This window comes from Marmota marmota, unplaced genomic scaffold, assembly GCF_001458135.2.
Source record: "Marmota marmota marmota unplaced genomic scaffold, marMar, whole genome shotgun sequence".
Classification (NCBI taxonomy): Eukaryota; Metazoa; Chordata; class Mammalia; order Rodentia; family Sciuridae; genus Marmota; species Marmota marmota.
Genome location: NW_025999960.1, coordinates 11,807,868 through 11,832,543, shown reverse-complemented (window position 1 = coordinate 11,832,543; position 24,676 = coordinate 11,807,868). Strand labels below are relative to the sequence as shown.

Genomic DNA, 24,676 nt, shown 5'->3' with positions numbered 1-24,676 from the left:
CACATTCCAACTTTTAACTAAAGAAACAAATATGAGAATCCTGTTGTCTTTTCCTAATGAGACCAGAAAAATATATAAAGATTGGCCGGCTTCCTATAGTGTTTGTTTTAGAAAAATAATTATTTTGCATAAAAGTGTTTGTTAATATTCATGAATAATATAATAGCCATACTACCAAAAGCATTATACAGATTTAATGCAATTTCAATTAAAATCCCAACAACATTCCTCATAGAAATAGAAAAAGCAATCATGAAATTCATTTGGTAAAATAAGAGACCCAGAATAGCCAAAGCAATCCTTAGCAAGAAGAGTGAAGCAGGAGTCATCTCAAAACTACAGAGCTATAATAAGAAAAATGGCATGGTATTGGCACCAAAATAGACATGTAGACCAATGGTACAGAATAGAAGACAGAGACAAACACACACAAATACAGTCATCTCATACTAGACAAAGGCACCAAAAACATACATTGGAGAAAAGATAGCCTCTTTAACAAATGGTTCCGGGAAAACTGGAAATCCACACGTAGCAAAATGAAATTAAACCTCCATTTCTCACCATGCACAAAGCTCAATTCAAAGTGGATCAAGGACCTAGGAATTAGACCAGAGACCCTGTACCTAATAGAATAAAAAGTAGGCCCAAATCTCCATCATGTCAGATTAGGTCCTGACTTCCTTAACAAGACTCCTAAAGCACAAGAAATAAAAAGCAAGAATTAATAATGGGGTGGATTCAAACTAAAAATCTTCTTCTCAGCAAAGGAAACAATCAATAATGTGAAGAAAGTGCCCACAGAGTGGGAGAAAATCTTTACTACATGCACATCAGATAGAGCACTAATCTCCAGGATATCTAAAAAACTCAAAAAACTTAACACCAAAAACATAAATAACCCAATTAATAAATGGGCTAAGGAACTGAACAGATACTTCCAAGAAGGTATATAATTGATCAGCAAATACATGAAAAGATGTTCAACTTATCTAGCAATTAGAGAAATGCAAATTAAAACTACTCTGACATTCCATTTCAATCTAGTCAAAATTTCAATTGTCAAGAATACAAGCAATAGTAAGTGTTGGCAAGGATGTGGGGAAAAGGTACATTTATACAATGCTGGTGACACTGCAAATTGGTGCAACCACTATGAAAAGGAGTATGGAGATTTCTTAGAAAACTGGGAATGGATCCACCATTTGATCCAGCTATCCCACTCCTTGGTCTATACCCAAAGGACTTAAAATCAGCATACTATAGGGATATAACTACATCAATATTCATAGGAGCTCAATTCAAAATAGCTAAACTATGGAACCAACCTACCCTTCAACATATGGATAGATAAAGAAACCGTGGTATATATACATAATGGACTATTACTCAGCATTAAAAGAAAAAAAAATATGGCATTTGCAGGTAAGTGGGTAGAGTTGGAGAATATCATGCTAAGTGAAGTAAGCCAATCCCCCAAAACCAAAGGCCATATGTTCTCTCTGATAAGTGAATGCTGACCCATTACAGGGAATGTAGAACTTTTGGCAAAGGGGAGGGAGGGAATGAGATGGAGCACGGGGGCAGGAATGATGGTGAAATGAGATGAACATCATTATCCTAGGTACATGTATGACTGCATATGTGGTGAGACTATCGGGTATAAACAAAAATAAAAAGTTGTGCTCCACTTGTGTATTATCAAAATGCATTCTGCTATCATGTATAACTAATTAGAATAAAATAAAGAAAAATAATTATTTTGCATAAAAGTGCTTATGCTAATATTCATGAATAATATTTATTTACATTGTATTTAATAATTTAATATATACATAAATATATTAAAGTATTGATTCACTTAAATTATGTATTATTATTGGGTTTATTGGTTATAAATGAATGAATTTTTTTAATATTTATTTTTTAGTTATAGGTGGACACAATATCTTTATTTTCTTGTGGTGCTGAGGATTGAATCCAGAGCCTCATGCATGCTAGGTGAGCGCTCTGCCTCTGAGACACAATCTCAGCCTATGAATAAATATTTTTAAATTTCTCAGTTTTAAGTTCTAATATAGTGACTATCAATAGATAAGCCCACATAAAAAAAGGCTGTTAAGGGTTGGTACTTTATTAAAATAGAGTATAAAGTATAAGAACATAAAACATTTAGAACTGTGAATCTACACCATTTGTTTTGGCTCTTGTTTTTCATTATATAAATTATGATAGTATTGTACATGTGTAATATAATGGCATATTTTTATGTACATATACTATCATCTCAATTGGAATACAATATTTAAGGGGAAAACTGCTTTTTGTCTTTAACCCACAACACTTAGGAATGTAACCCAACAGATACTTGAATTGACTTGAGGTAACATATTTAAGTATTTAATATAACCATTTAATTCAAGTTTTGTAATTAGGCTGCAAAGGACAATATTAAAGATCCAGTCTTGGTTTTTGAATGTTGCTCCATTTGGTTTTGAAAATTCCAGGCTCCATTCCATCCCAGTAGATGGAAAATTCCAGACTCCCTTCTATTCCTCTAAGGTTTTCAATGGTTACACTGTATTACATTGAAGAAAAGTGATTTCCCTCCTATCTTACACATATAGTTTCCTCTTCCTAGAATTCCCTTTCCTTCCTCTCCCTGGAACCCCTTCTCCGACTTCCTTGGCTTAGGTTTCCTCCTTATAGACTCTCAGAGCACCTTCTACTCTCCTTAAATGTCACTTCTCACAAGTTTAATTGTCAGGTTATTTGTGTAATTATTTGATTAACGTCTGTCTCTCTCACTAGAATATATGCCCCAAGGGGACATTGATTGTGCCATTTTCCATTAATATTTCCCAGCAGAGTTACAGAAATATTAAATGGATAAATATTATTAAATAAATCAACTGAACTTAATTAACCATTTATCCTGTGACATTTTGTCATGTGGCAGATGAAGCAATGGAGAGGGGGAATTCCATTATACATCACAGAAGAAATGGCCTGATTCCTGTTTTTACAGGAGTATTTACAAAGTAGATCAGTGGGCGGCACGAGTGGTAACAGGGAGACTGAGCCCAATGAAGAAAGGGGGAGCAGCCTTCAGAAACCAGCAAGATTGGACCTTTAATATTGGGGGGACAATGGAGATAAGGAGAAAGGACAGATGGAAGCTGTGATTTATATGCAGAATCAGCAGATCTTGGTGATTTATCAGATGGGCTAACAGATACAAGGCATCTAGGAGTCTCGGGTTGCTGGTTTGAGCAGCTGGGAGGATGATGATTACACTGAGTAAAATGCAGAGAATCAAAAGAGAAGATCAGGTAGGAAAGACCAAGAGTCTCAAGTTTTCTCCGAGTTTGGGGCTGAAAGGAAAATGTAAGTCTGTGAGTAGAAACCTGGAATTGTTAACACAGAGCTTTTAAGTGAGTGAGAAAAAGAAAGCCAGGCTAAGCTCTAACAAATAGAAAGGGCTTGGGTGGAAGGAGGAGAAGAGCAAAAGGGTAGAGAAGTAGCCAGAGAAAGAGAGAGATGGCCAACTATGGGATTATCCTGGACTCACTGCACCCTCAGCTCTTTTTCTCCTTTCCACTTTCCCTGCTGTACCCACCCCACACTCAGACTGCTGCTTACTTTCTGCTTCTCCTGGCAATTCATCCTCTGTACTCCCTCTGGACTGACCTCTCTATAACTGCACTGTCCAGCAAAACAGCCACTAGCCACTTGTGGCTATTTAATTTACATTCATTAAAATTCAATAAATTTAAAAGTCATTTCCTTGATCTTACTAGCCACAACTCAAGTGTTTGCACAGCTACCTGTAATTAGCGGTTACCCTTTTGGACAGCATGGAGATGGGATGCTTCCATCAATGCAGAAAGTTCTGGGGGACAACACTATGGCATTGCTATGCCTCTTCAACAATTTGGACTGTTGAATCCAGTATATTTACCTTCAATATTATCTTTCTCACTTTATTTCCTCCCACTTCCCTAGATCAGCTACATGCTCAATGAAAACCTCAATCATTTCCAGGTGAGTCTCATCCAGTCAAAAGGCTGGGTAAAGCCCTGATGGATACAGATTTAGATACAGATTTCAGTGCCTACCAAAATGTACTCTTCCAAGGTTGAGATATACATCACTTCCTTCAATAATACAAACTTAACTCAAATCTGGGTGCACATTATAGCCAACTTCATAAACTTTATACAAACATACTCAGGCTCTAAGCCAAGAGTAAGGTTAGCACAGGGCCTTCATGTTTCAAAAGTACTCTCCAGGTTAATTGTGATGTAAAAACAAGGATGAGAACTATGACACTAAGTGAACTTCTCCAGCACTCTAAGTGCCACCAGAACTCATTAAACACTGCACCCTGCCTTATACTCTACAACCATCCAATCGACCAACCAGCATTAACTGCACAACTAACATCTGTTAAACGATTAGACAATGCAGGGGACAGAGGTGAACAATGAGCCTAGTCTTGGCTCTGCAGGTAAACATTGTTTTGTATGCCTTTAAACACACTAATAAATACTGAACTAGTGAATGTATGAAAATTTTTCTACAAAATCTAGTGAGGCCGATACTGGTTTATCCAAAATACTGAAAATTTTAAATGCCTTATTTCTAATTCATTGAAAATTCTATTAGCAAGTGTTAGCAAGTACTCCACATCTTTATTTATAGACGGTGTTGTTGGTATTTTATAATATTCCTGGGTATGATTAATTCTCAACCCACTGATAATTTGGTATGTACCCAAGTGCCTGTAACTGTACTTTCTCAGGGATGCCAGGGGCCAATGCTCTTGCCTGCATTCTCAGAAGAATAGGGCCAACTTCTATGTTGATAGTGACTTCACTGGAAAGGGAATGAGAAGGGCTATGGCTGGGTTGAGCAATGTGGGGCTGTGGGTATTTCAGTGCTGGTTAGCCCTTTGCTTGCAATGTGCTGCACCAACTGCAGACATCCATAAATGTCAGAGAAGAGTCCTTGCTGTATTACTATTTTCTGAATATGCTTTTAAGATAGCTAAAATGTTTCTCAATCAGTGAGCAGTCACTGAACACCATCCTAGTGAGGAAGTCTACTGCCGATCTTCCTGCTTTTTATATAGGAGGAAACTGAGGTACTAAAAGGAAAAGCTCCTTGCCTGTGGGAGCCTGAGAGCAGAGCTGCCTAGGAACGAGGGCTTCTGACTCCCCAGAGTTCCATCTCAGGCTCCGCTCCCTAGGGGGGGCTTTTAGAACAACTTCTTATTTTTAACTTTTTCTTCCTCTAGGCAGAAGTAAAAATCATGTTTAAAAGTCTCAGAAGTACCTCACTGCACTTGCCTCAATCTTCTGACTTCATATTTCTCATGACAGTATGTTTACCTTAATGACACTTGAGGCCGACAAATCAGGGGGAATGGGGAGGTGCCATCGACACTGCTAAATGATCTGTCAGAATTTCCATTCTGTTTTTATTTTAAAGGATGTGAACTTAGATTTTACTCCAGCAACAAGTATGGCTCTGACTTGATATATTCCAATTTATGCTAACATCCTAAAGATCCATAGTACTGGTCTGCCTATTATAATTAATAAAGATGCTCTTTGGTAGTTATTACAACCTGTCAGTTCACATTAATCTACATTTCAAAAAGTGACCTGGGAGAAAGAGCTGTAAATGCATTTTCTTTTTGAAGGAGCCATTTGGGTTTTCTGGGTAAAAGTGTATATAGTAATTCTTTCCAGAGATGAAAGGAATGCATTTGAGACTTATAGTAAAGAGGTACTATAAGAGCTTTTATTATTATTATTATTTGTTGAAATTAGTGCAACTATAGTTAATTTGGAGCTTTCAGAAATTAAAGGATTTCAAATCATCTTTCCAAAGTCCTTCAGCCTTCCAAATTAATTAAGAGTTCAAAATATGGGAGGAACAGCTATAGTGGAAATCCCACTGGTCTCCCCAGGAATCCTGTGAATGCATATTGTGTGCGCAATTCCACCAGTTCTGCATTTCTCTTTAAATTTTCATCATTATTTTCTACATTCATGCTGTTTTTTAGGTCATGACATGGTCAGGTTATTTGACAGCCGACTCTTAACTTGAACTCGATGCTTTTGCTTCTGTGGGGTTTCCTGGCCATTGTTGGGAAACGCTTCCAGATGACAGATATCACATCTTTGTTCCAAATGCCCAGGGCTCCCTGCTTTCCTCACCCATGCTTTGGTCAAATTAATTTTGACATTCCCAGATAACAGATAGCTTGCTGAATTTCAAATGTGATACCTCGTGGGGCAGGAATTCACAAGGCATTTTATAGTCAAGGGTTTCTGAAAATGAAGGAATAAAACCAGGTAGAATGAACATTGATATTCAGAGGAAAGGGTTTTAATTAATTACATAATTTGGCTGCTGATAACAGGTTGAATGAGGAGAAAATATAAAATAGAAGCAATTCAGATGCATCAATGAGCCATATTTAACTCAATGGGGTGGAATATTCACAGACATACCCTGCCTTTCTGTCATTCTCCACTTCCCATCAATTACCAAGTCCTGCTACACATAAAACACACATGCCCTGCCTTTCCATCCCCACAGGCATGTTCTGGTTCAAGCATTTGTTTGTTATCTCCTGCCTGGATTGTTATCCATTAAGCCTGTCTACATTTGAACTCTTCCAAAGTGTTAGGTATTTTGTATTATGAGAATTTCTTCCTACTGAAATGAAATCTATTTGCTGTATTTATTTTCTATTCCTGGTCCTTAAAACTGTATTTCACACCTTCATCTACCAATGACTATTGTCTAATATTTAGAACTTGTCATGTTCTCACCTAAATGTCAGTATCCTCCACCATACTGAGCGGGCACCGAGAATGGCAGGTGCTGCTTTGCCAGTACTGAGCAGAAGCTGACTGTTGAAGACAGAGATAAGGATGCATTCTGGATTTGCATTAACTTATATTTATTGCATGCACAATTCATACTGAACTTAATTAGCCAAATACCTAGTCATTCACGTGACTGGTCTTCAGTCTTCACTCTATGTTCTTTACTTAAGAAGCTGGTATTTATGAATCAGGGGCAGGAGTTTACTTTAATTCATATTGATTTCTGTCTCTTCTAGGAATTGATTTCCATCCATTATTCCACAGTCTTCCTAAGATCAATTGCCTAGATAAGTGCATTCTCTAGGACCACACTTCTTCATTTTGCATTTAAAGGGAGTTTTTTTCTACACACCTTGCTAAAATCAAAACACAAAAATGTCTGGCTTTCTCCTATTCTACCAATTACTCCCCATTTAAAAAAAAAAAAAAGTAATGTGCTTAGGTTGTAATGACTTTTTATTGAGCTCATGCTTGTTCCTGGTGACCTTTTTTCTAAGATTTACAAACCATCTCCTTAAAAATCTCATTCTGTGAGATTCTTGGAGGTGAATGGTTCAGTTTCAATGTCTCCATTTATCAGAACTGAGTCTAGTCCAACTTACTTCTACCCTAATCTAACCCCTATTTTAAAAACTTTTACATTTTCATTCTAGTGTTCTCTCCTATTCCAATATTGCCTCAAAATCACCAACCGTGGTTCACAAACAAATCTACAAGCTCCTGTAATATCTGATTGACATAGAATTTTCTCAGATGGGAGATTTCAGCCCATTTGGAATAACCATATTCCTTTCTAAAACATTCTTGAGCAGAATGGGTTTCTAGAGTCCTTCCCCTAGGCTTTGACGATTTCAAGTTTGTACCACTCCAGCCTTCCCCTGGGCTTGTTCACCTTTACTGGTAGAAGAGACAGAAGTAATATAGAAGCTGACAAGTTGTTTTCTCTGTCATTTCATACCATTAAACTGTCTTCTTTAAACTGAGGACCTATTACTGCATCTTCATCATCTAGCTTAACTCAACAACCAAGCAATCAATTCATCAATCTCCTCTTGCTAAACATTTTTTTTCACAAGCTTCAATTCACTCTGGACTTTAACATTTAAAAATTAATGATGGGGAAAAAAAATAAAAGATTGGAGTGTTCCAGAGGACTGTTAGTATAGTTAGCATTTTGAATTAAACTGGCTGAAGGGGGTCTGGCCTGGCTGGGCCTAGCCACCTAATCATCATTCACAGGTTCTCTAGGAAAAGATATTCTGCATCTCAAAGAAGTGACTTGGAAAGAAACTTCTGAATAACAACCTTTGCATATAACACTGCCTACTTTTGCTCATACTCCCCAATCCTAACAAATCCACAAATCTAGCTTCTGAAACAGCCATGTACAGAACATAAATATTCCTCCATATTCAGATGAATGTACAAAAAGCTTTCAATATTGAAATGCCACACGAATTCCAGTCACAAGAAATAGGCCAAATGAGCAATTCTGACTAGCCAGTTTATCTTCGATTTTATTTTTCCCTTTTGAGAGTTCTTTTTCCAAATTAATATTCCTTTGTTTGCTCTTTTGGGGGTGAGATTCTGTTTTCTTTTAGTTTGACAAACTTAGTGCCAAAAACATAAGGCAAAGCCATCATATTTCTGTTTACAGAAGGCAAAAAATGTAAATCCAAGTGAAGAAGAACTTGAGTGAGAGAGCCCTGTCCTGTCTTATTCCCACAATTCCTGACCCTGAAGATCCTGAGAGTTTGAGACATACCATAGGACTTTAGTGGAGCAGCTAGTATTAGTGAGAAAGACCTTGGAATGACCATGAAATAAACTGAAATATTTTTCAAAAGTCCCAGCAAGAATTCAGTTACCTCAGCAATAACCAAAATAAAGAAGTCTGGATTGCAAAACAAAAGAGATTTAAACAGACTCTTGGAACTACTTTGAAATAAGACCTGACCAACCACTTTGAAACAAACCTACAAATTAAAATCTGCAGACCTGTGGGCAGTGACTGGTTTCCCTCTCATCCCATTCACACCACCAGGAAAGTGAAGAAGATTAATGTTCCCCCTTTTTCACAAGCCACTTTCAGACCATTAGTCTCCAATGTCCTTGGGAGAAAATTCCATTTAGGTCTATGTGAGTAGAATATATCCCCAGAGTTTGCTAAAATTTATCATCTCCAACTCATCACTGCTGCTTCTGGACACTGAAAATCCAGTCCGTGACACACATTTCGGTCTCCACTGTGTCCTCCACCATGCCAGAAGGAAATACAGACATCCTGCAGGTAGAATGTGACCAGAACACATATGTCCCAGGAGCGTGGCTTCTTACCAATGCTCTTATTCCCCTTATACATTAAATGCCACGGACCCCCCCAGGGCCCTTGTCATTTCTTGAAAAGTTCTTTTTCTAAAATTGCTTATTGAAAGATCTCTCTGACACAACTACATTTCCTTCTGAAGTCACAAAGACCTCTGAAGCCCTTTGTCTTCTTCTAAACACTCTGCTGATTCTTCCTTCCTTTCCCTCCTTTCCTCAGATTGCATTCCATAGCTCATTCTTCCAATACTTCACTCTTCCCATCATGTCCATCCAGGAAAGCTTCCACTCTGGTTGAAGCCTGCTTTCTTCTTCCTGTGTCCGAGTGATGCCTTCCTGTGTAAGAGCAGGGAAGTTTGGGATCATCAGCCTCATCTAATCCCTTATTGCTGTCTAGAAATCCTAGAACTTTTTTTCCAGGTTTTTGCAGTCAGCCTACTGCACAAGTCTTCAAAACCACTTCTAAGTTCCTTCTCTTCACTCTCAGCAGCTGGTAACAGGAGATGCCTGTTGGGAGCCCTCAACTTCTCCCTATGAAGCCCACAAACCACAAGTATTGGCCTCTACTCCTACGCCGTGAGAGACACTGTTCCTCCTACTGAATGTTGACCCTTCTACCTATACCCTGCAAACCCCTCCACGGCCCTCTTCAGAGCTACTCTCTTCCCTAGACTCAGTTGCTCCTCTTAAATGGATCCTTCTTAAGCTTGCTCACATTTCTCCATCTGATAAAAGAAAATCATCCTGGCTCTCATTCTCTCCTCCTGTTCTATCTTTCTTATTCTCTAGTCCCTCAATGGCACACTCCCTAAAAGAGGTCAGCATTTTCTATTTTCTTTCTCCTGCTCATTCCACAATCCATTCTAACTTGGATTAGAGTGACAGCCAAAACACTGCACAAAAACAGCTCTAAGGATACCAGTGACCTTGATGCTTTTCAGTATTTATCTAACTCAATGTCTCTCAAATGGGGCAACTTTGTCCCTGGGGAATATTTGGCCATGACTAGTTGCCATTCCTTCCCCAAGGCAGGGAACATTGACATCTAGTGGGTAGAGACCAGGGATGCTGTTAAACATCCTACAATGCACAGGATGACACCCTCCCCATCCCCACCCACAACACATTAATTCAGACCAAAATTTCAGTGGTGCTGAGGTTGAGAAATTATGATCAAACTGGATCTTGCCTCCTTCTAGGTGTGAATGTCCACATCTATGGCCACCTATGGACCAGACTCCATCCTTTCTTGTCTTCTCAAGGATATTATTTAAAAAATTATTCTTTCCATTCCTGCATCATCAACTTTTCTCTCCCTACAAATTTTCTCTCCCACTTTACAAACAGGAAGTCCTGTTATTTTAAAACTGAACACTCTTCAACCCAACTCTTCCTTCAGATACTGCCTTCTTTCTCTGTATTCTTGTCCAGAGGAAAAAAAGTTCAAAAGATTAAGATGTTACCTAAAATTCCAGATATCCCACTCTTCTTTTGCTGCCTGTTTTCAATCATTCCTAATTAGGATTTGGTTCCACCACTAAACTTAGATTTCTCTTGTCAAATCCTTTTCCCCATTGCCAAGTCTAATGGTCATTCCCTTCTACTTTTCACTTCTTCATCTTGGCTCCTAGGACTCTCTTCATCTTCCTCCTACCTCCATGACTTCCTCTGCCGATTATTGCTCTTCTTCCTGACCTATAAATATTGGGGCCCCCAGGGCTCAATCCAGAATCTCTATGTCACTCCCTTGTTGCTTGTCCATAGCTTTACACACTGTCTACCTGCTGACAACTCCCAGGTCTCTGACTGAACCTCTCTTTAACTCCAGATATATATATCCCACTGCATTTTGATCTCTCTCCACTTGGATGTTGCAAATTTTGCATATACAGAACAAAATTTTTAGTATCATCTATTTCTCTACAAATTGCTCCTTCCAGTCTTCCAAATCAAAAGCTTTTGTCAAGTCATCCTTGACTGCTATTTCTCATACACTGCACATCTGCTTTGTCAACAAATCTATTACTTCTACTTTCCAAATACATCCAGAATTGGCATGTCTCACTACTACTATAATGAACACTCAGCCACCACCATCTCATCCTTCGATTCCTGGAAAGGACTAATAGGCCTCCTTGCTTCCGCATAGCCTATTCTCAGCACAGCCAAGTGATCCTACTAAAGCACACAGTCAGGTCACCCCTCTGCTCAGAACCCTCATATTTATATAAAGATAAATAAATAAATAAAAGTATATATATGACACTCAAAAGTCTTTTACCCTCAAACGACTTCCCAACTCAGTAAAACCGAAGTTTATTTAAAGTCCCCAAATCTATTATTCTCCCTATCCTTCATTCCATTCTGACCATACTGGCCTCCTTCCATTTTCCCAGACACATAACAAATCCCTCACCTCAAGTCCTGTGTTTATGCCACTCCTGTTTGGAATGCTTTCTCTGCACATTTCCAAATAGTTAGCTCCAGCACAACTTTCAGGTTTTTTCACTTGGCATCTTCTCAGTGAGATATGTCCTAAAAACCCTATTTAAAACTGTTACCACCACTAACCAACACACCCATAAAATCGCTATTATCTTTTTCTAAAGGATTTATCAGCTGACATGTTTCATTTCTTCCTCACCCAAATATTAGCTCCATAAATACAGGTATATTGTTTTCTGTATGTTAACTGTACTACTTAGGCACTAAAATAGTAGACATCAAATAAATATTTGTTGAGTGAATTAATACTTTAACTCTTCCTTGAGATCAACTGCATTTTTTACCTGGTTGAATATAATCAAATCTGAATCTCAGGGAATTAGCATTATTTTCTATAAAGTAATATCTTCCCTCAAAAAAAGGAGTCCCCCCCCCCCGGCAGAATTTCAAATGAGAATAATTACTCCTTGGACCTGCTTCACTCTGTGCAACCATGATTATAAGGACTCACATTTATTCCACTTTAATCCTCATCTTCCTAAGCCTATTTGTCTATCTAATCTTTCTAAATCCTAGGGTTTCTCATCATCTGTCTTGGTTTATGCTATTATAATCCTAATATTCTTTTGCCAGCTCAAACTCTTCATTATTTACTCCAAATCTGGTGGAAGCTAAACAATGAAAAATATCAACTAGCATGAGATTAGAGATAAGAATATTCCTGCTTCTAAAAAGCCAGGAGAGTTATATATAAAGCTCCAGTTCCAGAAAAATAAAAAGGAGATATTAATGATGAGACATGGATCACAAAACATAAATTTTTAGCCTCTCCTTTCCTTCCATGTGTTTCCACATTGACCACAGACTGGGTTCTGATGGTGCAATATCTCCCAGCTTGCCGTAAACAGATTCAGTGCTGCTAGATCGGACTCCTTTATCCACACCCCACCCTTTGTCCAGTGTGTGCTCAGTCTGTCAGGTCCTTCTGAGTTCCTAGGTCAATGCCAATGGAGCCAGGGTATTTTTAAAGAGCCTTGCCTACTACCTCTCCAAACTTGGAGTCTGTGGGTTCAGCCATGCATTTTGGATAGACTCCTTAGATCTCCTTTGCTTTTAACCACAGACCTGGGATTGGAAGCACCTGGGGGGCTATGCATCACCTGCATGCAACCACGTTGCAGAACATTTATCTGCTCCATTGCTATGTGGATGGCTCCCCATCTTCAGTTCTAACCACAGAAGCCTATTTCTTTCATTTCTACTTCTAAGTCTGCACTCTGTGAACCTGAGTCTCTGGCACTCAGTTCCCAGCCTCGTTTTGACCAATCTCCTTTCCCAGAATCTTCAGATACCAAGTCTTCTTTCATCCCTGTTCCCGAAGGATGGCCACCACTTACATGCTTCCAAGAGCATCTAGCTGTGCCACCACTTTCCTGACTAGATATCTCTTGAACAATAGCTTTTGAGAATTATAATGTGATGAATTATATTTCATGAATAGGACAGATCAGATAATATTAAAGAAGGTATCAATAATGACACAAAAAACTAGCATGGGAAAATGCTGATGATATTTATAAAACAAATTTTCACTGTGCTTAAACAACAACAAAACTGAACTTGGTATGGTGTCCCACCATAGCAATGTCACAAATTACACTCTACTGCCAGCACTCAGCCAGGCCCCTTTCACCTTGACTCCCTCCCACATATCCACCTTACCTATAGTTTCTAGTTTCAACATGTCCCCAACTCTTCACAAACTCTGGGGTAGCAAGAACTCATGCACCTTACACCCACATCTCTGTTCACCTTTTAATATTCTAGCATAGTTTGGCTCAACTCACTTGCCTCAGTCTGTAAAGGAGAAGGGGAGGTGGAGAGAAGCAACAGAGGTGGCAGATAATCAATAGACAAATCTGCAGTGAGTTTGAGAAGAGGTCAGTAGAAATGCTGCCTGAGAACAAGGTTGGCTGCCATCGCTGGGCACATGGGGCTGACAAAAACATTCATCTACCCAGGATTTATGCAGACTCTATAGCAGTGCTGGATGTGGACAGACCCAAGCTGGGGAGGAAAACTTAGATTGGCTTATGACACCAGTGACCTAGGATGATCAACTGGCACTGCTCTCTCAGACCTTATTTAAAGTGAAAGAAAAACAGAAATTCTAAAAAACAAACGAATAATGATAAGCATTTTATTGTCCCTGTTGGCCAAACTATATAAATATGTCCTGTTATAGAAAAACACTAGACTTTTGATCCTTCTAAAATCTGAAGTACGTGAGGATAACACCTGAGTAAACACAGTCTATGCCCTTTTTTATTTCAGTTCAACTCAGCAAACTGCAGTTGGACCTTCCAAAATGCCAGATGGAGAAAAATAGAATACTGGTTTTCCAGCTCCTTTTATTCTTCCTAGTCTTCTGTTTTCAATTCTGCTTTGCTCTGGGGTTCTCTTGGCTCCCTGGTTCCTATTGTAACTCACGTTTCTGATTTTTAAAATCTGATTTGGATCAGCTTACCCGACTTTCTCCTGGCATGTGCCCAGCCGGCCTGCCTGCATAACTGGAGCCACCGGTTTCACTGGCACTGTAACCTTCTGCCTACAAAAAGGGCTACTCTCAAACAGAATGCAGGATTCCCTGGAGCATGCTATTCTCAAGGGACTTCCTCTGTGTCTTCTGTTTGTTTACCATGGAGACAGCAGTTTAGGTGATATATGTTTACCATGAGACCAGGAGTACACGGGCTATAGTGATGCTGAGGAGAAAATACAAGCAGCTATTTATATGCTACACAAAGATGTGGCATGTAATGAGCATCGGAGGTGTGAAAAACCTATAAAACAAAAAGAAAAATCACAGATTCCTTCCTGAACATGGTATGAACACACAATTATAGACAGATAACAGCCAGGACAGAGAAATGGATTATCAACTGCATGTATGTGGTAATCACGATTAACCCATTAAGTCCCAAGTTTTCAATTTTGTGACTATGTCAATGAAACTGACACAGGTGAATTAAAATAGACCGGAAATCAGAATGTAGAGTTTATATATCCTTTATATTTTTTTTCACATATGTATATATTTTTTCAAATATTCTAATCATTTACCTATTACTTTGCTCAAAAGACTAGACCTCTAAAAACAAAATAATTACTTCTAACTTACCGTGAGTGGTGCATATGTTGCTCAACTTAAGTTTTTATAGGTGTTCTACACCTGGGGCGATGGGATAAAATGGCTTTTAGCTCCACCAGTGTAGTCTAATGAAACTACTCTTGATTATTCTTGAGGCATGATAGTGGAAAACAAAAAAGTGGGGATTTAGCCTAGGAATCTCCCCAGCTTGGGTGTGCCCAGAGTCATTGTTAAAATAAGTCTCTCAACAGGGTGAATACATTCTGTGATCCTAGGCCTACCTCTGGCCATTCTGGCTCAAACTAGCCAGTTTCCGAATGCCAAAAATGAAAATGTGGTCGTCAAGAGGATATGCTAAAGGTGGAGGACGTTCACCAACACAGCTGAACCAAAAACGCCACTGAGGGAAGCTGAACTCCAACGTGACAAAATACCAGAACCTGTTCTTGAGAAAAAAACACTTCTATTCTCACACAGGAATTTTGTGTGAACTACATGTGTGTTTACCAGGCACACCAACATCTTGCTGCACACATTTCTTTTTAGATTAGTGTATGTTACTTAAAGAACATCAACAAAAAGCAGTTAATAAAAAGAAAAAAAGGAGGCACCAAGAGTTTGTACCAAGAGCACACTCAAATGTGAAACACCTGTGAATTCTGCTTTTGGACTCTAACTGCAAAAAGTAAGAAAAGTCACAAACTGCTCTGCTTCTTTAAGACACAGGAACACTGGTGAGCATTCACAATTTTCTTCCACTGAAAATCTCACTGAATATAACAGGGAAGTCATTGAATACTATGTCTTTTTATTATATCCAAGTGATTTTCACAGTAGGCAATCTGCAAGTGCGCCACAGGAGCCCCACACTTTGCAATAAAATGGCATTGTGGATACAGTTTTATGTGCGATCCTTTTCAGTCCAGGGCACTGTCTGGTTTCCTTATTCTTGGTCAAATTGAGTGGGAAATCCATAAAGAGGGAATGAGAAGAGGAAAAACAGATAATGGGTTCTTTTTTTGCCTTTATCAATAACAAAACCATGCTCTGTCAATTACTGAAGTGGTGAATGTATATCACACTTTGAAAATAAACTAAAAAAGGTTTTTTGCATTGCTAAAGCAATTGGTAGACAAGCCACTGGCAACAGGAACAATAACAACAAAAAAAATCAGTAAATTCAGGTGGATTCTGGCTTGCTTTACCTTCACATATGGTGCAATAATGTGGCACATGAGTCAGAGAAACACTTCTTCCCATCCCCTTTCTCCAAATGAGCCTAATATAGAATCTATTTGGTAAGGACATTTTGCAAGGCATCCTATGTGCTTAATTTTCTTTAAACAAGGCATTAATAAAATCACAGTAGCATCTAATAAGATTTTTAATTCCTTAAGGGTAGGAACCATGCCTAATATTTAATGAGTCCAATTGAGTAGAAGCATTAGTTTGCCTCTTGGTAGGAAACAGCAACAGAATAGTCCTAGTCCTACGAGGCTGTATTACTGCAGGTTTCAAAAGGAAATGAGAACCACACTGTGTTCACTATAAATGACTGGTAATGGTCAATGTACCTGTCTGTGCTTGGTAAAGACTGCTTTCCAGAGCAAGCGAGCACAGAAACTGAGCACAAGGGTATCAAGGAATGAAGTGGGACCTTTGGAAAGTCATTGCTAGTTTATTGCAGAATGAGTTCCTGTTTGCAATTGCATGAGCAGTGTGAAGATCAAGCCTACAGTGCATGATGCTGAGATACTGAAATTCAGTAACCTGTTCCCCAGGGACACCAGAGCATTCTGAAACATAGTCACTGCCACAGGAGGATTTTATGCCAGACCTGGAATCACTGAAGAACAGAATTCATTAAAAAAAAAAAAAAAATCTTTTTCCCTACTTTGTAAAAAAGTCTCTGGCTAGTTAATACAAATTTAAGATAAAGTGATAATACTCACAAACTCCGGGGTTCGGAAATCCTGCTGACTTTCCAATGATCCAAAATTGGGAACAATTGTCTGTTCAAAGTTTTCCAACACTGAAAATAAATAGATAAGTAGATAAATAAAGCATGAACTTTCATTGGCTATATACAGGAATGGGGCAACTAAAAACTGTAGCTCTCTTACAGTTTTACATTATTTAACACTTTCAGTTATCAGAAACACTCAAACCCTTCCACAGCTGTTTCATCCATGGGATAATGCCATATTGGAAGGATATTAGGTCTTAAAATTCCCCAGGCTGTCTAGCATGGAAAATCACTTAGCTTCTACACAGCAACTAGATGTTATGAGTCTAGCTAAGAAACACTTTAGTCTACTAGTGCTCTTTTTTCTGCAATTTCTCAAAATACTGATGGGGATTCATTCTGGGTTAGCAATTTTAAAATATGTTAGAAAGCAACATATGACAAATATCATGGGAGTCAAGTAAAATTTTTTCTAGATCATTTTAAGAAACTTAAAAAGAAAACAAATTAATTTTATCTCATAATGCCCCAATTATCACTTGAATAAATATCTAAAAATTGTTAGCAAACTATCTTTACATTTTTCTTGGACTAAGTCTTAGGAAATCAATGAACTTTTCATATTCAAAGTGCATTTCAATGCAGGCTAGCCATATGTCAAAAGTTCATAGCCCCACATAACTAGTGACTACAATATTAGACATGTGCAGTGTTTAGAGGGATAGAAAAACCAAATCCAGTAGATGCATCATTCTTTAAGAGACTGTTCTACCTTGTCAATAAGTTATGGACAGAATAAAAGAGATTATTCCAGAAAAAAAGACACAGAGAAAACAATAAAATCATATATCATGTGTAGTTTTGAGTTAGATACTGATTTAAAGAAGTATAGGAAAAAACATTATGGGCTGCAGAAATAGCATGTGTGAGGACCTGGGTTCGATCACTAATGTCACAAAAGTTGGGAAAACTTGAATATTGGTTAAGTGTAAGATTATACTAAGGAATTATCATTAATGATAATTGTAACAATATAACTTCAACTACATAAGAAAATGCTCTTGATTAAATTTAAAGACATATTAAACAGTTAAAATATAGTTTAATATTTAAATCAATTTAAATAGACATTCTCATTTATTAATGGGCCTATATCTCTTCAACAAGTCAATGACATAAAAAAGGGATGAGGTTAAAATTTAAAGAGTGCTGCTGTAAGCCCAGCTACCCAGGAGTCTTGTAGGAGAATCATAAGTTTGAGGCTGAGGTCAGCCTTGAAAACTTAGACCCTGTCACGAAATAAAAAAGGCTAGGGATATAGCTCAGTGGTAAAGCAGCCCTAGGTTCAATCTCTAGTACCAGCCACTCCCTCCAAAAAACAAATTGAAGAGTATTAAGGGTCGTACAACTGCTAACAGTATGTGGTCCATGACTGGCCCTAATTTGGACAAATTAGGTTTAGATTCAGAGTCCTGGCACATTTGAGTACAGAATAGGTATTAAAAGAAATTGTTTTTAATTTTATTGTGTGGTATTACCTTAGCTTTGTAGTGACTTCTTTTAATACAGTCTATTTTTTAAAAAAATCTATTAAAGGCTTTTGTGAAAGAGAGGACTGAGTTATCCTCAATCCAAATAAATTTCTCCCTTCAGTGATCCAAAAGGTGGCTAAATATCTACAGGGGACATCTGTAAGAGATCTTTCAGTGACTAATTACAAAACAAAATATCAGCCAACAATTGAGCCCATTCAGTTACCAAATCCTTGAAATCTCAATATCTCAATGACATTTTAGGTTCAAATTGATTCTGGGAGAAAAAAAAAAGATACTTTTTTGTCCATTTAACTTATTTCTTTGTACCTATTATGACCTGAAAAGAAAGGCCAGTAGAAATGATAGCATAAAGAAGCGATCCTAACTTTTTTGAAAATCTGAGTTCATCAGAGGACCCCATGTGTGAACCAGAGCAAAAATGGGAAACACAGAAGCAAGCTGAGGCTTGACAAGCAGCAACCAAAGGCGAGACTGAGGTGCTCACCCCTGAGAACTACAGGAGGGCTACAGCAATTCTGCAGTGTTACACTTGAAGCATCATAACATAATAAGCTGATTATTCCAACAGCAGAACAACAGCTGTCCAAGATAATTACATTCCTGCAGACCACCTTTAAAACTTGCTAAAATGTGCTTGTGTATATACCAGGCTATAGGAAGAGTTTTGTAAATTGGTTGTGGAGCTTGGCTTACATCTAGAAGATAAGACCTCACCCTTTTTATAGCATCAAGAGAGTGACAGGAGAAATTACATCTGTGGTATATTTGATGCGTTGTTTTATGGCATATATATATATATATATATATATATATATGCATTATAAATGTAATGACGTGACTTCACTTTGACATCTTATCAGGATTCCTGTATGAATGTCTGATGTATCTATTATGTATCTGGGGTCAACAGATGGATAGAGCTACTGTAGTAGTTTTTTTTTCTTTCTTTTTTTTTTTTTAAAGAACAGGCTTAAGAAAGTATGCATTTTGCCTAAAGACAGAGGCAAAACAAGATGTATTATCCAGATGTTCTATCAAATGAAAGGCATCAATGCAACTTGAAAGTATTTGTGAAAGAAAATATAGAACTATTGACAATTTTAGTTATTCTTCTGTTAATGGAAAGTAACAGATCCACTGGTTCATGTCAACACAAAGGAGAAACTATATTTGAGTGAATAAAAACAGAAATGGCTTTATTGTAATAGCACCTGGGAAGAACAAAGCCTCAGCTCATGACCTATTATAGCACAGAGAAGCAAATGATTTATGAAGCTAATATGATAATTACACTTCTACTACTGAGGGTTCCAGCAAATGACATTCTCATTTCTGGTAAGCTAATATAGCTGGAAAATAACTCCATTTCTCAGGGGAAAAAAGTCAAAATTAAGGTGACATTTGAGGTCTTTTTATTAAAACATGCAAAATTAGGGGGGAATCTTCTGAAAAAGTAAAATGTTAATTTTCTTTCTTTGTAAAAATCATTTTTAATATATTTTGGAATGTGTTTTTAGTACCATCATTATGTCTTGACTTTATACAACAGAAGTGCCACCTTGAACAGCATCACCATTAATTTATTTAATTTCATCCTTTGAAACATAAAAAGTATTTGGGACCTCTGTGTTAGCATAGTTCATCAATAGGCTGACTAGAGGACTAAAAGCTAGTTTTTCTAATATGATGTGAAAAAACTTTGGTCTTGACACATCGATGGAATTTTGAGCGGATGCACAATGAAAGGGCAAGTGGAAGTCAAGTTCAACAAATATCCCTGCCTATTGTCTCTGTTGCACAGGCAGGGCATTTTAAGATTTAGGAATACCAAGTTTCCACTTCCTAAGGAAAGGAATCCAAGACATGATTAATGTTAATTTCAGCACCATTTATAAGTACCAGGCTAGACAGATATACAGAGTGCTGTAACAATACTATCAATAGGCTTACTACTGGGAAAAATCAATACTTGGAGATTTATGTCAAAAGAAACCCGCTAAATGTCTTTCTTCTCTTTCTAGATTTAATATTAAATTAGTCAGGTACAGTGGGGCACGCCTATAATCCAAGGACTCTGGAGGCTGAGGCAGGAGGATAGAAAGTTTGAGGTTAGCCTCAAAACGTAGCAAGGACCTAAGCAACTTAGTAATATCCTGTCTCAAAAAACAAAAGGGCCTGGGAAGGTGGCTCAGTGGTTAAACACCCATGGATTCAATCCACATCTCCCCAAAATAAAAACAAAACCCCCAAGCAAAATAAATTAATCATAGATCAATTAGCTAAAAATGAAAGGAATGGAGAGCATATTTTAAAAACTTTCTCAATGAAGTTAGTATACTAAGACTGAAGCAATAAAATCCTTGGTACTAGTTCTGGCTTACTTATTTGGCAATCCAAAATGAAGGGTCTGACAGACCTACCTAGATGCTGGGTCATATTAATGGGTTAATAACAGGGCATTGTAAGCCTCATCAGAAATCTGCGGTTCACATGTGTATTTATTTGTCTACCAATTATAAATGGAATAAATTAAAATTTGTTATCCCAATTGTGAAATACAGTGATAACCTGTACAGAAAAGTGGATTACAAGTTTAATGTAAACTGGCTAATAAAAAGAACCATTATCTACAATTTTATAACAATCTATTGCCCAAAAGAAAACACAAAAACGACCTCTCAGTAAATTCATGATGCATGATAAATAGCGCCCTATGAATGAAGATAATCAGACTCAGGCACCCTCACTTTATCTAATTTACAGTATCAGCATGGCAGCTGGTTGAGTTCAGCTGACTTATTTATTATGGTGATTGTACCATAGAAATGATCAAAGATAGAGTGAATATATGAGAGGCAGCAGCTTGGAGCAAAGGGCACCAGGTATGGACTAGGGGAATCTAATGGGTCATGTTCTGAATCTCCAACTCTTTAGCTGCATGATCCTGGGTAATGTTTATTATTAGTTTATTTGCCTGAAGCCAATGATAACATTACTTTCCCTGATGATCTCAGAAGGCAGGGCAAAGATACAAATGACAATTTGAAAGCATGGTATAAAAGATAAAGTACTAAATAAGTATAAATTAAGTTCATGTGCACAGATTCAATGTGAAGAAAGTGAAGTTTACTGAGTATTGATTTATGCCTGTCATTTTTGAATGTCTAATTTCATTTAATCCTATTTTTCCCCCTTTTCACAGACAATGAATAATAAATTCAAGGTTGTTACATCAAGACATCAACTAGAAGCTACACAAGGGTAATCTGAACCTGTCTAATTCCAAAATTGGACTTCTTTTTTTTTTTAATACATTTTGTCTTCTGGGCTGCTGTAAATAATCCAAAGGAGCACCCTAATGTGAGGCACAAATTGATAAGGAATTAAAATCACACCATCAATATAAATTTTGAAAAATATCAGCAAAAAACTGCTTCAGTGCCAGATAGATATGACAGACTAACACATTTTGAAAAACAAACAATGAAGTAGAATTTATTTGATATAGCAGTTACACTTAGAACTGATGAAAACCTTCTACAAAATAACCAAATAGATGTTGTGGCAAGTGGCTGAAGACATTCATGTGCCAGGGATGGAAGCAGGTGATATGAGAAAAAATGCCAAGGTGTTGGAGGTATACAAACTGCCCTCCAGAAGTCCATGAGCTAGTCAATGTACAACTAAAATATGACAGAAATAGGTCTCTCATTTTGGGAACAAGGATGCACTCTTATACCCAGACTGGGCAGGATGTCTAGTGATCTGCCAGACGGTCTTGAACCTGAAATTCTCTTCTCCCACTTTGTAGAAGCATCTGAAATTGGATCCTGGCATGACACGTGACCTGAGTGCCAGCCTCCACCAGTCACTATTCTAAAAGCAACCACACACATGGGCCACCATTTCTCAACAGCCTCAGCATTCCAGATGTCATGCTGGGCCTGCCCATTCTCCTGCCCCACATCACTTACCCAGCCGACCCACCTCCCATCCCACATCATTCTGTGGTAGTCCTATTTGGTCTCAGAGTTCCAATGTCCCTGTCTCTTGTCTCAGTTTAACAGGATCTATTGTATCTTAGTGACAACTAGGTAAGATGAATTCTACTTCTAATATTATTAAGAAGTTGTAAACTTGAAGATTATAGGCTCTGCTACATTACACTAACGTTTTAAAATAGGACTACTCAGTCATTATTGAGAACAATGCCAATAATGGAGTTTTTCTAAGGGTAAAGATGGCTGTGTTTTTTACCACGGAGGGCACTGGACTTGCATCATAAAACAATAATACAGCCTAGCCCTGTATCTCAGGCACATCTCTCTTTTTTATTTTTTTTTGAAGAGAGAGAGAGAATTTTTTAATATTTATTTTTTAGTTTTCGGCGGACACAACATCTTTGTTTGTATGCGGTGCTGAGGATCGAACCCGGGCGAGTGCGCTACCACTTGAGCCACATCCCCAGCCCCTCAGGCACATCTCTTAACCCTAAGTCTCAAATTCCTAATCAATAAAATGCAGATTATAATACCTACATCAAAAGGTCATTATGCAAAATAAACCAACTGATGTATAGTGACATGAAAACTGTTAAGTACTATATAAATATTGGCTATTATTTTTATTTCAATCTTTAATACAGTTTTGGCATCCTTAATCTTTTTGGACACCATTTGTTTTCCTACTTTTGACACTCCCTGCCATTGTCCCTTTCTAAATATTAATGAATTTAAGCATAGAAAAGGATAGTATTTATTGGTTTAGCAAATACTTTTGAACAAACACAATGTCCTGAGCACTATTAGCTACCTCTTTTTAATGAAAGACACATGAATCAAAAGATGTCTTTCCTCATTTTTCTGAATCTGGATGAATCAAACTGTTATTCCACCCTGTTACTGGCACATAAACCAGCACAAAAAGTCAATGACTGCAATATTTAAACAAAAACAGTGTGGCATTCTCCCCTAATCATTTCTGGAATGCAAATTCCAAATTCAAATTAGAGTGCTTAGACTTTCCCATCTTAAACAAGAGCTTTCTTTCACTCCCTGCCCCTCTTTTCCCAAAAGAGATCATTCTGGAATTATTATTCCCATTTCAGCTATTCTTTCTGAAAGAAAGAAAAGGGGAAAAGGAAAAAAAATTCAGTCATGAAGATCTAAACTGTGTCAGACAGGTAAAGGAATTTGATTCTTGGCTGGGGTGCAGTAGTATATGTTCAACAATTCAAAATATTAACAAATTATATTCTCCCTGCAATAAGAAAAATACAGTCTTTGCCCAATGGTCCCCCCTGGGGTGCCTCCCTTCTTGAATTCAACTACCCAGAAGCTGGAGCCACAGTTGAGTTTTCTTGCACTCCCACTTGAAGCTTAGTCAGTTACCAACCCATTCTAAGTATCTATCTTATGCCTGGAAAGACGTTCTCCAAAGCCATCCATTTCTTTCTTTTTTTTTTTTTTTTAATTTCAATGTCACTGTTTATGTGCCAGGTTAAGTTACTTCACCTCTGCTTCATGTTTTCACAGCTCTTTGCATGTCTAACAGAACCTATCATATCACTATTGGAGGGGTCCAAAACCTCAGCCATCGCATTAGAAGCTATTAGATACAGTTTTTTTAGTTGATCTTCATCTTAAGATTATAGAAAAAAGTAAAAAACAACAACAACAAAACCTGAGTGATTACTATAAACAAAATGTGTATCTCACACTGAACAGAGTATCACACATCACTTTTTCACAACCGCTCATCATCACAAAAGATAAAATCTGGGGACAGGTGTCAATCCCCTTATTAAACTTCATGGCCACTATTTCTTTTTCTTTTACTAATCCACAGGCCCCTGGAGAGCAAACCAGTATCTTATTCAGCTCTGTATATTCCCAGAACCTGAAATGGTGTGCTGCATATTAGAGACACTCAATAAATGAATGAATGAACAAAAGAGGGTTTTATCATAAATTCTTTGTCACTCCACTAAAGTTACTAGAGCTCTTCTTTCCCCAGAATGCAATTAATTATTTACATAAGGAGAAAGTGTTTCTATTTCTAGAAGCATATTGCTACACTGGGCTACACTGAGATATATATGCACACAAAGCAGGTTTATAATATCTTATCCCTTCAACAAATTATTCTTCAAATATTTGGACAACATTTACAAGAAGGAGGGATCAGCCCCCCCTTCCACACCACCCACTGCTCCAGAACCTCACCAAACACCCCTGCCAGTAGCAAAAAACCCTTCACAACAGAAAAAAAAAGTGGGGGATGAACAATCTAGTGAGTCCCTCACACCGCGCCCCCCCCCCCCCCCCCC

The 24,676-nt window shown here is 37.8% G+C and overlaps 1 protein-coding gene across 3 annotated transcripts in view; it reads right to left on the bottom strand.

Annotated features, from left to right (window-relative positions):
• The window catches only part of Ano6 (anoctamin 6), a 196,445-nt gene that overhangs the window by 104,129 nt on the left and 67,640 nt on the right, over positions 1-24,676 (bottom strand). For all 3 annotated transcript variants that reach the window (XM_015493241.2, XM_015493240.2, XM_048802579.1), the window contains one exon: positions 16,779-16,858. In XM_015493241.2, coding sequence (XP_015348727.1) covers positions 16,779-16,858 — 80 coding nt within the window. The remainder of the gene's footprint in view (positions 1-16,778; positions 16,859-24,676) is intronic.